Source organism: Psittacula echo (genome assembly GCF_963264785.1).
Source record: "Psittacula echo genome assembly, chromosome: 11".
NCBI classification, from domain to species: domain Eukaryota; kingdom Metazoa; phylum Chordata; class Aves; order Psittaciformes; family Psittacidae; genus Psittacula; species Psittacula echo.
In genome coordinates, this window is record NC_137746.1 from 10,713,341 (window position 1) to 10,727,897 (window position 14,557).

The 14,557-nt window shown below is 45.4% G+C and overlaps 1 protein-coding gene across 1 annotated transcript in view; it reads left to right on the plus strand.

Annotated features, from left to right (window-relative positions):
• Positions 1 to 10,084: 10,084 nt before the first annotated feature.
• Positions 10,085 to 14,557, plus strand: part of NEURL1B (neuralized E3 ubiquitin protein ligase 1B) — a gene marked incomplete at both ends in the record, with an annotated part of 93,124 nt that continues 88,651 nt past the window's right edge. The window contains one exon of the mRNA XM_080626851.1: positions 10,085 to 10,145. Within this exon, the coding sequence (XP_080482977.1) occupies positions 10,085 to 10,145 (61 nt within the window). The remainder of the gene's footprint in view (positions 10,146 to 14,557) is intronic.

Here is a 14,557-nt window from a genome sequence, read left to right on the forward strand (position 1 = left end):
GCTGGCTGGCAAAGGAACCTTTTTGTTGTGCCCTTGCAACACTCATTGCTGTTGGTGGGAAGGTTTGAACGCAGCCTGCGAAGAGCCTGGTTTAAAAATGGATCGAGGGCTCCAGGCAATCTCTGTAACTCCAACATGTGTTCAGGCAAACTGTGTGCATAATTCAGCACATTAGTTGTGTTAACAAAGCTCCTTGCCAGCGAGCGGAGTGTTTGTTTGGAGATGGCACTGTGATCCCTGTGTATGTGTGCAAGGATTATTTTCATTCCTAAAAAAAATAACAAACCACAAAACTATGGAATTCATCACATATAAGCAGCAGTAGGTCAGGAGTTCCCTGAGCACAGCATCGGGGGCTCTGCTTGTTGTGCTTGGCTCTGAGAGAGATTCCCAGTGTGATGTTTGGGGCAGCAATTGATCCTCATCTGTTTTACCTTCCCTCTTTGATGGAGTAACAACACATGTTTGTGCTGCAAGATAGGTCACCCAGTGAGCCCAATGCAGGACCGCACTGGGGGAGGTTCAATGGTAGGGATGGCGCAAGAAGGACCCCCCTTGCCCAAGATACTCTGGGCACTGGGTGGTCAGTACTTTTTTTCCAAGCACAGTTGGGTATCTTGTTAATAAAGGCATTTAGTTTTGTACAGTTGAATTAGCTCTGTACAGCTGAGAGCAGGCTTACCACATCCTTTGCATTGCGACTGACCTACTGGGTGTTTCTGGTCAAGACACTCAGCTTCCTGCTCTGCTGCAGTTCTCCACCTCAAATTGGCACCATGTTAATTTATGTCTCAGTTTTAATTTTGAGTGCAACTTTAATGGAAATGTTAATTTGCAGCGAGTACTTCACCGGGTATTATCTGGGGAAAATGCTTTCAAGTTTTCCATATGGTTATCAGATAGTGACTGTAAAAAACCCAGCCCTCTACTAGATCTAAACTAATAAAGGTTGTAACAATGATTAGTGAGAATAAAAGTGCTTTGCGGTCGGTTAATGTTCCATGTGATTATTTATGGGTAGCTTTCTGACCATCTTGTGAGAAGTATCATAAAATTTGTGATTTGTTACTGGGAGAAAGCTGCTGTTGGGCCATGTTAACATTGCAGTTTCTCTGCCTTCTCGGCTCTGCTTGTGTGGCTGGGCATCAGTGTCACAAATATTTATCCATATATCCACAAATATCCCCATGTTTTTTTTATGCCTTATTTTTGTTAATGCCCTCTTGTTGAGGATGGGAAGTTCTTGCAGTGCTGTTGGGGAGTGTGCCTAGCATTGCAGGAGCCAGAGTACAACACACAGGAACCGAGCAAACACCTGAGCAGGCTTTCAGACAGGGCTGTTGACACCTGCTGAGCATTTCAGACCCATCTCTTGTGCTGCCACTGCTTTGGAAAGCTGTACACCTGGTGCATTCCTTAGGGGTCTCCCTTATGGTTACTTGCCAGTCCTTTTGCAGTGGCAGAGGAAGGATGCTTGCTCTGAGACTGCCCCTCTTCTGCCTCCTGCATTCAGTATGAACTTAGGTGGATCACTTGTACCCTCTCTGCTTTGGTTTCCCATCTCAACAACTGGGAATAAAGCAGTTGCCAGCTTTGTAGAGTTAAAATCAGAGATCAGCCCCATAGACATGTCTTAGACAAGGAGAAGGTGTGGATGAAATGAAGTCTCTCCTCTCTCACACTTGCATCCAGCTGGCTCCTCATGAGTGACCTGTCCAGAGCATGCAGCTGATGTGACAAGGTTTTGGGGAGGTGATGTGGTGACAGCAAGGTGGGATGAGTATTATGAACTGGTTGAAGTTGCTGGTAATTTTGGCCAGGCAGTCCAGCAGGATGCCTCCTGGCTATGTTCTCATCACATCCCTGTACACTGGTGACCAGCATGGGAACACAGGGCAACTCAGCCTTGCCTTTTTCCTTAAGAAGAAAATGTTTGCTGAAAAGTGTTGTGTTGGGTGCAGATGTTTTGTGTCTCTCGCCCATCGAGGTCAGCTGGAGTTCTGCCAGCAAGAGTGACGTGTGTGTAGAAGAGGCCAAAATCTTCCCACAGATGAGCGCTGTGGGACTTGTCCATGTACTCTGAAGGACGGTAGCTTGGCTCTTGATAGCACTGCACCACAAATAGGGCCTGAGGCTGAACTGGTGACCCTGGTGCAAATTCAGGCTAAGAAGATCTTGTGTAGCACCACTGGTCCCTGTGCCAGGCTGGCCTGGTCTCTGTGGAAAGTTGGAGATGACTCATTTTCCAAGTGAATTCATGAGCTCCGGTCTCTCCTCCCTTTGGGCATCTTGCAGCTAGCACTGGTCTTCTGACCTGCCTGCATGATGCTCTTTGCTTGCTAGCTCTATTTATAGGAATTTAATAAGATATCAATTAAAGAAATGAAAACAAACTGAAGATGTCTGTCAGTGGAAAATGTGGAGTGAGGCAAGGTTATTGGTAGCAGTTGTTTAAAATCTTATCAGCTCTTTTTATAGACAGTGTCTGTTGCTGTGGGACAGCTGAGCTGGACCCATGTGCCCGAGCAACTGGTGGCAGCCCCTGCGCTGGACCCTGTCCCTCTGCTGGGATCATCACGCTGGATTGCTCCCAGCTTCCCTGCTCCTTATAAAAGGCAAAGATCCTGATGAGAGAAGTGGACTTGAGGGAGTCCCTCTTGTAAAGAACATGTTGGATAGAGACTGCTAATTAGCTCTCATGATTTAATGTTTTCCTGTTTGCATACCACATGTTTAGGGGATATGGTATTTATGGTCCTACAGGGAGGATGTGAGCTGGCATGGAAAGAGGAGATTTCTGTTCCTTCAGAGCTTTATGATCATTTTTCCTCTTGAAAACTCCAGCTGTGGCAATACCAGGAAATTGGAAATTTGTTTCTGACTGAGTGAATTAGCATCTGTGTCTCTAAAATCTGCTTCTCCAAGTTTTGCTGCACCCTAAGTATGATTTTGGCTTGCTGCCTCACACCTCTGCAGTGTCAGCATTGGGAAAGCTTTTCACTGCAGTAAGAAGTCATCTCAAACAGTTTCAAAGTCTGTCTGGGATCCCTGGTGTGTTCAGCTGTCCTGTGGTTTCAAGAGGGTGGGTATGAGCATACAGAAACCCTCTGGTCGGGGTCTCTATAGGCTAGGATCTCCATTCCTGGCCCTGCGGGCACTGGGGTCAGTGTGCTGAGCACTGAGGGTGAGCCAGCACTGCCCGTGTGTTCCTGCCATCCCTGCGCCCTTCTTCCAGAGTGAACTGGACGTAAATGACTTCTCTTTTTTCTCTTTTGATTTTTCTCTTCTGAGCTGCTTCTGCTCTGTATTCCCAACCTGGTGTTATCTCTGGGGAGACTGTGATGTACAAAGTGAGGACTTAATTGTCTTTGCCTAGATGAAGTCTCAGCCTAACTTGTCGCTACTGTTGCTGTCACTTCTTTCTGGTTTTTTCTGCTCCTGCTGCTGGATTTGTCAGCTCCTGCTGTGGCCACCTCTGCTCCAGCAGCCTCTTATTTGTCAGGTACCGCCTCTCTTCTCCACTTCACCCCACCAAACTACCACACAAAGCAAACCATCTCCTCCAGCCTTATTAAAAACAGGGGGTATGTATATGCATAGCTCCTGGGCTCCATTTGATATTGTTTGATCAGTTGAGAGCAAGAGGAAGGAAAGTGCTGAGTTGAGGGAATTCAATAGGAGCTGTTAAAAAAAGATGTGTCCAAAAACACAAATATGATCTCATGCAACATAGACGTTGTATTTGGGAACTACAAAGGGCTGATTCTTTGTGTCTGGGCAAACAAAGGAACAGAAATAACAACCCAGAAATATTAGTTCATTGTCAAAAAGATATTCACTCCCTGGCCATATGATTTATATGGTGCAGGAACCAGGGCAGCTTGACTTTGCTTTGTGTAAGTAAAGTGAAAGACCAGTGAAAATCTGGATGCTTCTGTAGCCTTAGAGAAAATGTACTGCTGTGGTCTTTAAGCCACCATAGTGGCTTCTTCATACCCATGTCAGAAAATCAGCCTTCAAGTCATGCTGTGACTGAAATGTATCTGGTGCCACTGCCGGTTCTCGTTTAGGAATATCACTTGGAGGTTATCAAATAAGCAATACTTTGATCCTGCCTTGGCATTTGCGTACGCAGCAGCATCCTGCAGGCTTGCTCTGGGTGTTCTTGCCAGCTGTCTCCCGTTGCCATTTCTGTCCAGGAAAACCAGCCCAAGACCATCCATGGCAGAAGAGCTGCGAAGGAGAACCAGGACAAACTGGGTTTACGAAAGGCCCTTGTGAAAGGAAGTGTGTTTCGGAGGCTGCTCTCAGTCTGTTTTTTTTTTATCTAGACCGTCCCAATCTATCCCAATCCCTGTACATTCCTGGGCACACTGCTGTCCATTAAATACCATGTATGCCCCATAACGGGCCCTGGGAAGCCAAGGACATCAAAGGTGAGGAGCTGTTAAAAACGTGAGGTTAAGCAAAAGGTAGAAGTGGCACTATGCTTGTGGGTCAGCATGAGACCGTGCTCCACTCAGCCATCTTCTTTTTGTCTTGCTATTTCCTGTGGAATATCTCCCCCTCCTCAGGATCCTTTTTTCCCTTTTTAACTTATTTGGATGTCTGTGTCTGTGCAGATCAAACAACATACTTCCACCATTGCAAGTCAGTGAGTCACAAAAGCCATAATGACTCTATCTTAAAAATAACCCCAAAGCCCTACTGCAATTGCTCTGCAGGCTGGGATGTGTTCATGCACTCTCCAGGGAAAGTCAGAGGCAGACTGAGGAAGAGACCCAGGGAGAGATGATCACTGTCTTGGACAGGCTTTAATGACATTTCATATCTGTTTTTGTCCTCTTTGCAGCTCAGCTTTATGCTCTGATGTGAGCTCTGTGAAATGGATGTTTCCTTTCAACCCTCCTCCACCTCCATTCCTTTTGCTTTTGTCCCCTTTTCTTCCTCCATCTTCTTTTCAATGGGGGGATGGAAGTTTAGAAAGATCTCATCTGTTAATAAAACTGTGCCTGCTCCAGGATTAGTGTGAAAAAAAGGTTTCAGTTGCTCAGCTCTCTTCTCTCAGGCAATGCGAGGGCAATGGGAGGCAGTGGAAGAGGAGAGGCAGGGTTATATTTTGATGATGCTCTACTGGCAATGAGTTTTTCATCAAGCTTGAGCCTGGTCCATTTCTAAAGGCGAAGACTCCCAGCTTGGAGTATTTGAGAAATGAAGCAATACACTGCAGGATGCTGTATTCCCTGGACCAGCATGGGAATACCTGTGTCTCTGCCTTGGGCTTCAGTGGAGGAGCTGCAGAGCATGCTGAGCAATGGGTGCTTGCCCCACCTGTAGGGTTGGTGCAGTTTTAGGATGTTCTGGACAGTAACAGAAACTCAGGTGCTGATGCAGTTTGGTCTTGGGGTGACTCCCTCAACCTCTCATGACATTGTTCTCATTTGCAAAATGGGGGATAATGCCTCTCCCTTCCTCAAAATTGCTCAGTTGTTTAGTTCTCCTGTGATGAGCAGTGGTCAGATCTGCACCGAGTGCTTCTCTGCTGTTGGTGTGCCATGTGCCCTTGCGTTCGGAGCCCACTCCTGCCAGAGCTGACAGGGATTTCTCATCATTTAAATGGGATGGTGGAGCATCCAGCTGAGTACCTGTGCCCTGTTTTTCCTACCTGTAAAATAGCTGCAGTACAACCTTAATCCATCAATTATATCCATGACTTGTTTTGAGCTGCTGATCTGTTGATGCCCTTTTCTGACCCCAGGAGTGACCCCATTAGGACAAAGACCATGTGGGGAGAAGTGGCACATACCATCACTTGCATATCTCAAGGGACATACACTGGTGGCCTCAGCTTTATCTTCTTCGTCAGTGTCATCAGATGAGGGTGATGTTGGCAAGTGGCTATCCCAGGATAATCCAAAAATAAGAAGTTCAAGCATAAGGTAAAGGGGATGGAATTGCCCTTGTTCAGCCTCTTCTTGTTTTTCCTCTTTGTTTCTGCTTTTTACTGTTCAGGGCAGAAAGTGCGACTCTTCCAGATTTCTAGTTTCAAGTTACCATCTCTTAATATCTCCGTGTCTTCTGCTGTATTTCCTGCAGCTCTTCATGGTGACTCCCCAAAACCTCAATGCACAGCCATGCAGCTGGTGGGTATTTCTTTCCCTCTGATACACGAAGGGAAAAGCACTTGTCGGAAAGATGCGTTGTAGGTGGATGGAGGGTGTTCATACCTTTGGATATTGATGTATCTTTGAAGAAAAAATCCCAGACCATCAGTCCAGAGCACCCTCAAAGGCTCTGGAAGATTTTATCTCCTTCCAGATATCTCAACTCTTTTAATTTGAAAGAAAGCTGGCTCCCTGAGGTTCGCTGGTGTATCTGAAATGGCCATGGGTTTTCCACCAGCTGCTCAAGTATGTTGTGATAGTCACCTGTGTTCTGTCTGCTCTCGGCTCTGGGCTTGGGCCCAGGAGAACTATACATCATACTCGATTGTGTCATATTGTGCTGGCTGCTTTTGGGAGGAATGAGACTCCTGAACTTATTTTGCCTCTGATCTGAGCAGATAGAAATGGAGGTCTCCAGATGGGCAGCCAAAGGGCTGTGCTAAATACTAGTGCTTCATTTCACTGAGATCTGCCTTTTCTAGGCAAAACCTCAGATCCCCGAGGCGTGAGTTAGAGCTTTGCTCCTTCCCCAGATGCTCTACAGGGCAGTGTGCTCACCTGCTCTACATTCCAAGTAGAGCTTCTTATCAGCTGCCCACTTCAGTCTGAGGGGTTGGTCAATACTGAGCTGGTGCTGGGAATGCATGGTCGGAAGTCGCTAATTGTTTAATGCACAATGTTATCACTGTTCTAGTAATAGCGATGGTGCAAAACTAAGTGAAAGCTCCAGCTCTCCTTGCTATCGCTTTCCCAGGAACTCCTAACCTCCTTGGTGCTGCACTGTCTTTTCCATTGCTTTCTCACTGAGGAAGCTACTGCACTGACTCCAGCCTCTTACTTGCATACATGAGATCCAGGTCCTTTGCTTCCTGAGTTATTTCTTCTCTCAGTTCTAATGGATTTAATTCTCCTGCTCAAGCAATAGTGGTTTACACTTCTAAAGTGAAAAGCCCTTGTGGGCTGTGTTGCTCTAGATAAAGTATTACATGCTCTACAAACTCATAGTATTCTTCATAGACTGATTTAAAAACCATGTTATGCTCTCAGCTTTAATGTGCTAAAGAACAGCCAGGACCTTGACAGCTTGCTAAATAGGAGTAGTGATTTGAAACTGTTATTTGCAGAGTGCATATGTCTGGCTGAACAGCCCAAAATGTAACCTCTGTGAGAATAGTTGCAATTAATTACATATTGCTGCAAGATTCTGACCTGGATTCCTGCCTCAGTTGTGCACAAAAAAGAAGCATGAAACTGGCAGGGTGGAATGAAGCAAAACAGAAAATTAAGAGAGGGTGAAAAGCCTTGCTGATGATTAGTTGGGCAGGGTGGAGGGACAGGGAAGGAGGGGAGATGAGTATTTGCTAGCGATACCTCACCTGAGAAAAGATGCTGGCACCTATTGTAAGGCATGGCGTTGGACATGACTGTGCAGTCATGCTCTGAGACCAGGAGCTGTCAGGAAGGAACCTATCTCTTGTCATGGCTGTACAGCTGTGTGAAGCACTGAAATTAGAGCAGGAATGCATATGGTTTTTTTTTCTGTCCTTACTTTAGTAAACTGACCTCATTTTAGCTGTGACATCTCTGTAATTCTCATTATTGGAATTAGCAATGTGGAGTTTGACTGTCGGGGACAGGGGTCTGCCATTGCGGTTTGCTCAAGCATAGATTTTACGGAGGTGCTGGAGTGCCACATGCATACAGAAAAGCAAAGACATTTTTTTTCAGTTTAAAGTATTATTCTGAGGAGCAAAAGCTCTGAAACTGCAGCCTAAGTAATCTAGTTATTAATAGTGATGCTCATTTTGACCACCTGGAGCTGAATGGGCCTGCACAGACTTATTTCTGCAGGATGTCCATTTATCAAAGTACGTGACTGGACTAGCGAACAGTTGCCAGTTTGTAGGACTTTCTTGACCCCCTGAAATCAATAGCAATACTCGCACCACATCTCTGAGCAAAGGTGATAAAGAAGCAGCAGCAGGATCATTACCGCTGGAGTAGGATACGAGGCAGATGCTCACAATGTTTCTGGAACATTGCAACCACCTCTGGATAAGTTTGTGGTTTGGTTTTTTGATGTCTGCCTTATTCCCTATGTGCCTGTTGCTTTTCCATTTGAGTTTCTTTGCATTGCTGCTTATTTGCCTGAGAGGTATGTCCATGTGAATTAGAGAAAAATGAGTTATGCTTTTAAATATCTCAAGATCTTTTTTTTTTTTTAAACCCCCCACTTTCTCAGAATATTATTTACTGACATGGTAAGCAGCATCTCAACCTTAAAATCTTCCTAAAATCTGATGTCTAAGCAATCCCCTTGTGCTTAACAATTGACATGTAGATGTCTTTCTGAACACATATGGCTTCAGATAATTGACCTTCACAGCACCGCTGAGACCTGTAAAGGTATTGCTGTGAGCAGCAGCGAGATGCACTGCCTCAGGTCAGCAGGAATTGGTGTTGGAGCTGGGATTGGATCCAGTCTTCCTGAGGCAGTCTGAAGTCTAGTTTTTGAGGAATGTCTCTAAGTACATCTGGAAAGTTCTTTTTTATTTAAAAAAGAAAAAAACCCCAAAAGCTATTCATAGCACAGCCATTGCAGAAACAGCATCTATTTGTTCAGTATTAAGAATAAGAAGTTTCTTAATGGGCTGGTGGAAAGGCTGCAGGGAATTCTTACAGCTGGAAGTCTCTAATGGTTATTGCAAACTTCTCTGTGGTGGATATGTATTTGGACTGGGAAATTGAATTAGAGCTTCTTACTTCTTGACAGCTCCAACGAAACTTGGGTAACCTTGATTGAAACTCCCCTGGGTAACTGCAGGGTTGCCTATGTGAAATGTCTCTGCTCTACATTAGTCCCAAAGGCTACCAAAATCATCTCACTGGCCTCCTGGCCAACACCCTCAACAGAGTAACACAGGGCATGGGGTGGAAGTCTGGTCTGGATGCTGTCAGTATGAAATTCTGGAGTCCTTATAGTCTTGGGAGGAAAAACACTGTAATGAGGAAACCTTCACTTCCAAAGTTGCTGTCAGACATTCTCTGGCGCTGAAAACCACCTTCATCTCCTGTTCCCTATTAATTATTAGAGACATTCAGCTGACACAATACGGGTATGAATTCTCTCCTGTGGTGATAGTTTAAAGCTGGTTCACTCCAGAACTGCTGCATGGTTCACAACTCACTCTCTGTTCCTGCTTACTGATGTGTGCCAAGCCTGTATCATCCATTGAGCAGGGAGTGGTCACAGAGGCTGATGGTGCTTGCCTTTAGATCCCAGCTTCTGCAGGTTTTTTGTCAATTAGTGGAAGTTGCTTGTGGAAAAGAATTCTGTTTCCCTACTCATGACATGGAAGTTCTGTTTCACTCAATCTCTTACCGCTTGCCACATGTTTTTACATACAAGATGAAAATGGAGCTCAGAGGAGGGATCTCAAGGGATATGAATCAACTATCAGCAGACCTTCAGCTGGAGCTAATGAGATGGGGAACTAATAACCCCATGGATGGGTCAAGCTATACTAACTATGTACCTCTTTGTATAATTGATGATCTCCCCAGTATAGAGATCCACTTGCCAGTGTCCTGGCTCAGGTTGTGAATACTCAAGTCACCTGGCACAGCTGTAATTAATCCCTCTATGCCCATATGGTAGGCAGGTGCTGGGGCTTTCCATCAGGGATTTGATCCTGTTCTTGCTCCTGGTGTTGGGTTTCCCTGTGAGAGGTTGTGATGGGAAGGCAGGAGTGCTGCCTGCTCAGAGCCTGGGAAGGTGCTTTGGTGTCAGAGAGCTGAAACCAGAGCCAGGATCTGCTGCCAGGGTCTGATCCATTACTTGGAGAGTGGGTGCAAGAGCGCCGGGGGGTTTCTTGGCTTCTGTGATGGGAGCAGGCCTCTGGCAATAATCAACTCAGGGCATGTACGGCATGATGTCTCTGAGGAATGAAGTAAAGAGAGGGAAGTACAGCAGCTTGCAAGGTAGGAATGCCAAATCTGCCTTAAAACTCAATAATTAACATATCTAGGTATTTGGCATAGTGTTATCTGGTGTGTTGGGAATATGTGCAATCCATGTAAAAGAAGGTGCAGAACAGTCAGATAACAATTACAAAAAGGTACTTGCAACCTCTGGCATCTTTTGTCATGCTGGCTGTAAGGCCATGGGGTTCTGGACAAATTTTAGTGACTTCTTTTGAGTCTAGGGAGAAAAGCTGTGTAGTTCCTCCTGCATTTACAGCTTTCTCCATTTGCAGTTGGCCTGTGTGCTGCTAAAGCAGCTGACGCCTTCTGCTCCGGTACCAACTGCCTTGTGCTGGGGGGCAAATCAATCTTCTTGGAGCGTTAAAATCTTCTGTGATTAAAGGGGCCAGGCAGACTGTGCAAGTCACTGTTTACGTTCCAGATAGGATGTGCTGCATCCAAAGCTGAGTAATGAATCTGAGTTAAATTCCTTCTGGTAGGCTGATGCACCTCATCTGGTTGCACTGGAGGTGCCTAGCTTTATTTTTAATTTTATTTTTATTCCCTTCCCTTGAAAAATTTATTCCCTTGACCATGGGGCTCTCTGTTTCTTCTCTCTGTTGTCTCTGTGTTCCCCTTACTCCATTTGTGTTTTGTTGAAGGCTGCTTGGAGACACTTGGGAACTAATTGACTGTGATTGATTTTGGTAGTTCTTATATCCCTCCTTCCTGATAAGCATCCTGCTGTAGAAGAGACTTACTGTCTTTCAGGTGACAGACATGCTAAGAAACTTGAAGAGAACACAGCAGGGCCATGGTTCATCAGTTAGGGCACTTAATCTTCATGGTTTATACTGAGTTTTGTGTTAAGACATAGCAACTGCAAAAGTGACAAGCAAGAGTTGCTCCAGTTCCTGGTTATGTGCGGTGTAAAAGGAGACAGGCATGAGTGGTTGCTGAAATTCTCTGCCTTCCAGGTCATTAAACTGTGATTCATAAAGGAGCCAAACTTTTTCCCCCCGCTGTTCTTAGATCAAGAGATACTATGTGCAGTTCTGCTGTGATGGTGAGCATGTCCTTTCTGGAGATCTTTAGTAAGCTTCTGTCTGCCGAAAAGCATAAAAGAATCCCTTTCAAATTTGTGACAGTAAGCTCTGTTCAGAAAGCTCGAATTCTGAAGAAAAAAGAAGTGCTGCTTCCATCAGCCCCTGAACCACCAGCAAAAGTGTGTCCTTCAAATTGTTAACGCATTCTTGCTCCCATCTACATATGTGTAACCATAATATGTGGGAATTTCCTTCTGACTGCAAGACTGTGACCTCCTCTAGTCTCTTTGAAGTCCTTGTTTTAGGAGCACCTGCCCAAGGACATGTTTTCCAGAATTAGTTCTTGCAGCTTCTCTGTGGCTGATGATGGTTTCCATTGTCGCAGGAGTGGGGAGAAGGCACAGAGATCGTAGAGGTGTTGGGCATTGTGTCCCAAAACGCAGGCTGAGGGCACAGATCCTTCCACTTCATGAGGGTTTGTGGTGTGCACGTACACAGAACCAGCGTTTGGGTTTTCGATTGTGCGCTTGCCAGAGCAGCTCTTCTAACGATGCTGTGATAGATGTGGAGGCGAGCCAGCTTCTGCATCTGGAAGAGGGGTTCAAGGCACTCTTCTCACCGTGTACCTCCTGCAGCACGCTCAAAGCCTGCAGGCACCTGCTCTGACCATACACCTCATTGTTGTAGGTATGGGTTTAGGTAACAGCACAGCTTCTGTTCCTTTCAGGAAGAAACGGGGAGATGAATACAGGAGGCCACGTGTCTAATCTATTCATTCTGTCATCTCCCTGGGTGCTCTTTATTCCTTTCTTGTTTTGTTGAAGGCTGTTTGGAGACACTTGGGAACAAATCGGTAACAGCACAGTACACGCCGTGCACTCGGTGATTAGCTTAGATACAGGATAAACGTCGTATCTCCAGCTAGATTTATTTCTTTTTTGGTGAATTCGTTATCTGGTCGCAGCCAGCAGGGGCTGAGACCAGTGAAAGGCAACACAGAATGATACAGGGTAGGCTGTGAATTTAAAATCTCTGCTTGCCCAGCCAGGCATCACATTTGCATTATTTTTTGTTTGCTCTGTTTTGTTTTTATTCTTGTTCTTTCTGTCCCCAGAACAGTGATCAGCTGGAGATCGGAGTTTTCTACCCACTGCTTTCCTCAGAGCAGTTGTGCTGGTACAGCGGATGCTGCCTGTGATAACCCCTCCTCCAAAATACAGGCATGTGAAATGGCCAAATTTGGAGCTCCTGATGCCCTTTTTTTCCCTCCCAGTCCTTATTCAGGAAAAGTGAGATGCTGATGAGTCTCAAAGGGCACTGTCTGGGAACCTCTGCCCTGAAGTAAAGTGAGACAGAGGAAAAGTGGAAGGGGTTGTGCAAAGCATTGGGAATTTGGGCCTTGCTTGTCTCGATCATTTCTTATTTCAGGGGCTTGATTCCATCTCAGAGATGGAGGTGTCTGTGTGTGTTGCAGGCACACAGTGTGCTCTGCTCCTTCTGCACAAACCAGACCCGTTGCTGGTGTTCACGTGAAACCTCAGCCAGACAGACAGCTGCTGGCAGCCAGGCACATTTATTGCCTGAGAACCCAGGTGATTTTGCTCAGTGATGCACGTGGGAATTCCCTCCTTGCTTTCAAGGTTTTAATTTTTTTCCCCTTTATTGATAGTTTCTGTCACTTTTTATAAAAAAAGGCCAGTGTTAACATTGTGAAAATAATTAAATTGCCAAACAAAAAGCATGAGAAAAATCTCAAGGAATCTGAAGAAACTTGTTTTCATTTAAGTTAGCAAATTCTGTAAAGAATGAGCAGAAAAACATGATCTTCCCTGTTGTCATTTCTTTATAAGAAACAGCTTGGGCCCTGTAAATGGGGGTATGCCCTGGGGCGTGTGTGTGATGTGCATTTTTGGAGGAGTGGGAGTTTGAGCACCAAGCAGCTGAGTTCCCTGGTCCAAAGCAGATGGGATCTGGGAGCAGGATGGGTCTCGCTCTTATGGGATGTTGGTTCATCCCCTACCCCACCAGCTAATGGAGTCTCCTGTGGTCCATGCACCTCTCTTATTCTTCTGTTTCAGATATCAGGGCAGATCACTTGGTTTTAGGTGTTTTGCCCCTAATTTCGTTTTAGAAAGAGTGAAATTGAAATCTCTACTAACCTGCCAACCACAACAAACAGTGGAGTATCCTGTCGCCTATGAGTCTATCCTTGTCAGGACTTATCTCTGCGATTGGAGCCCAGCCTGAGGTTTGGATAACTTTGCATTTGCAATGTAGAATACTATAATAAAAAAGCAAATAACAGCCTCTTTCCCAGACACACACTTACACATGTACTCATATACATGTGGAGCAATGCTTAATTGTTGCCGTCCGTGGGCCTGCAGGCTGTTTATGTACAGCATTGCATGTTTATATATGGAGTTCATCTCCTCGAGTGAAGACAGATTAAGCAGCAGGGTGAATAGACCAGTTATGTGAACTATGGGATTTCCAACCTAGAAATACTGCCAAGACCAAGCCTGACAAATTGGTAGCACAGCAGTGTTTCTCATTAATGTACGTGGAAAGTTGTGCCTTGCTGATAATGCACAACAGTATCCTGTTGGGAGGTTTGGGAACCCATCTGGGAGCAGCTTTTGGAGCTGAATTCCAGGTTGGGCTGAATCTTCTTGCTTTCCTCTGTATTTTCTCCTCCAAGAACCTTTCAGGGGAAAAAAAATGTGCAGTTCTCCTGCATTGACATGCTAAAGTCTGTGGGAATATTAGTATGTGTGTAGTATGGTTTGCTGACTAGAAATAAGATTACTACAGCTTCCCTTCCCTTCCTGCAGTCATTCCCTGCTGTACATGGTTTATTGGGTAAGTGGTTGTGGTGCTCATTTTCCATCTCAAGGACAAATTATTTCAAACTTGAAAATAAGATTACCTGCCATAATTGTATGTGGTTGTTTTCTCTGCTGCTGCCAAGTGTTGATGCTGATTCGTGGGTTGGCTTCTTTTGAATTCTGGACAGAGTGCTTTCCTATCCTCCCCCAGTCTCTGCACTTCTAACACTTCTGCTGTCTCTGGGAGAAGGTGGAAAGAACGATAGGCTTGTGGTGATGCTGGGCTGACCTGGGACTTGGTGCCTGATTCTGCTGGGGACTTCTGGGGAAACAGTGGACAAAAGAACAGAACCATGTCTCACGTTCCTAATCCTAAACAATTTGTTCCTATTTTTAACCAAGATAAGGAATAGGGTGGAAAAGTGTGCTCTTGGTCTAAAACCTTGTTTATGGCAGCCCCTGGACCAGAGGGTGTGTATCCAATGTCTGGCACAAAAGATTACAGTAGCCGTCAACCAAATAACAAGAGAGGCGACCTGGTCTCATTGTTCAAGGA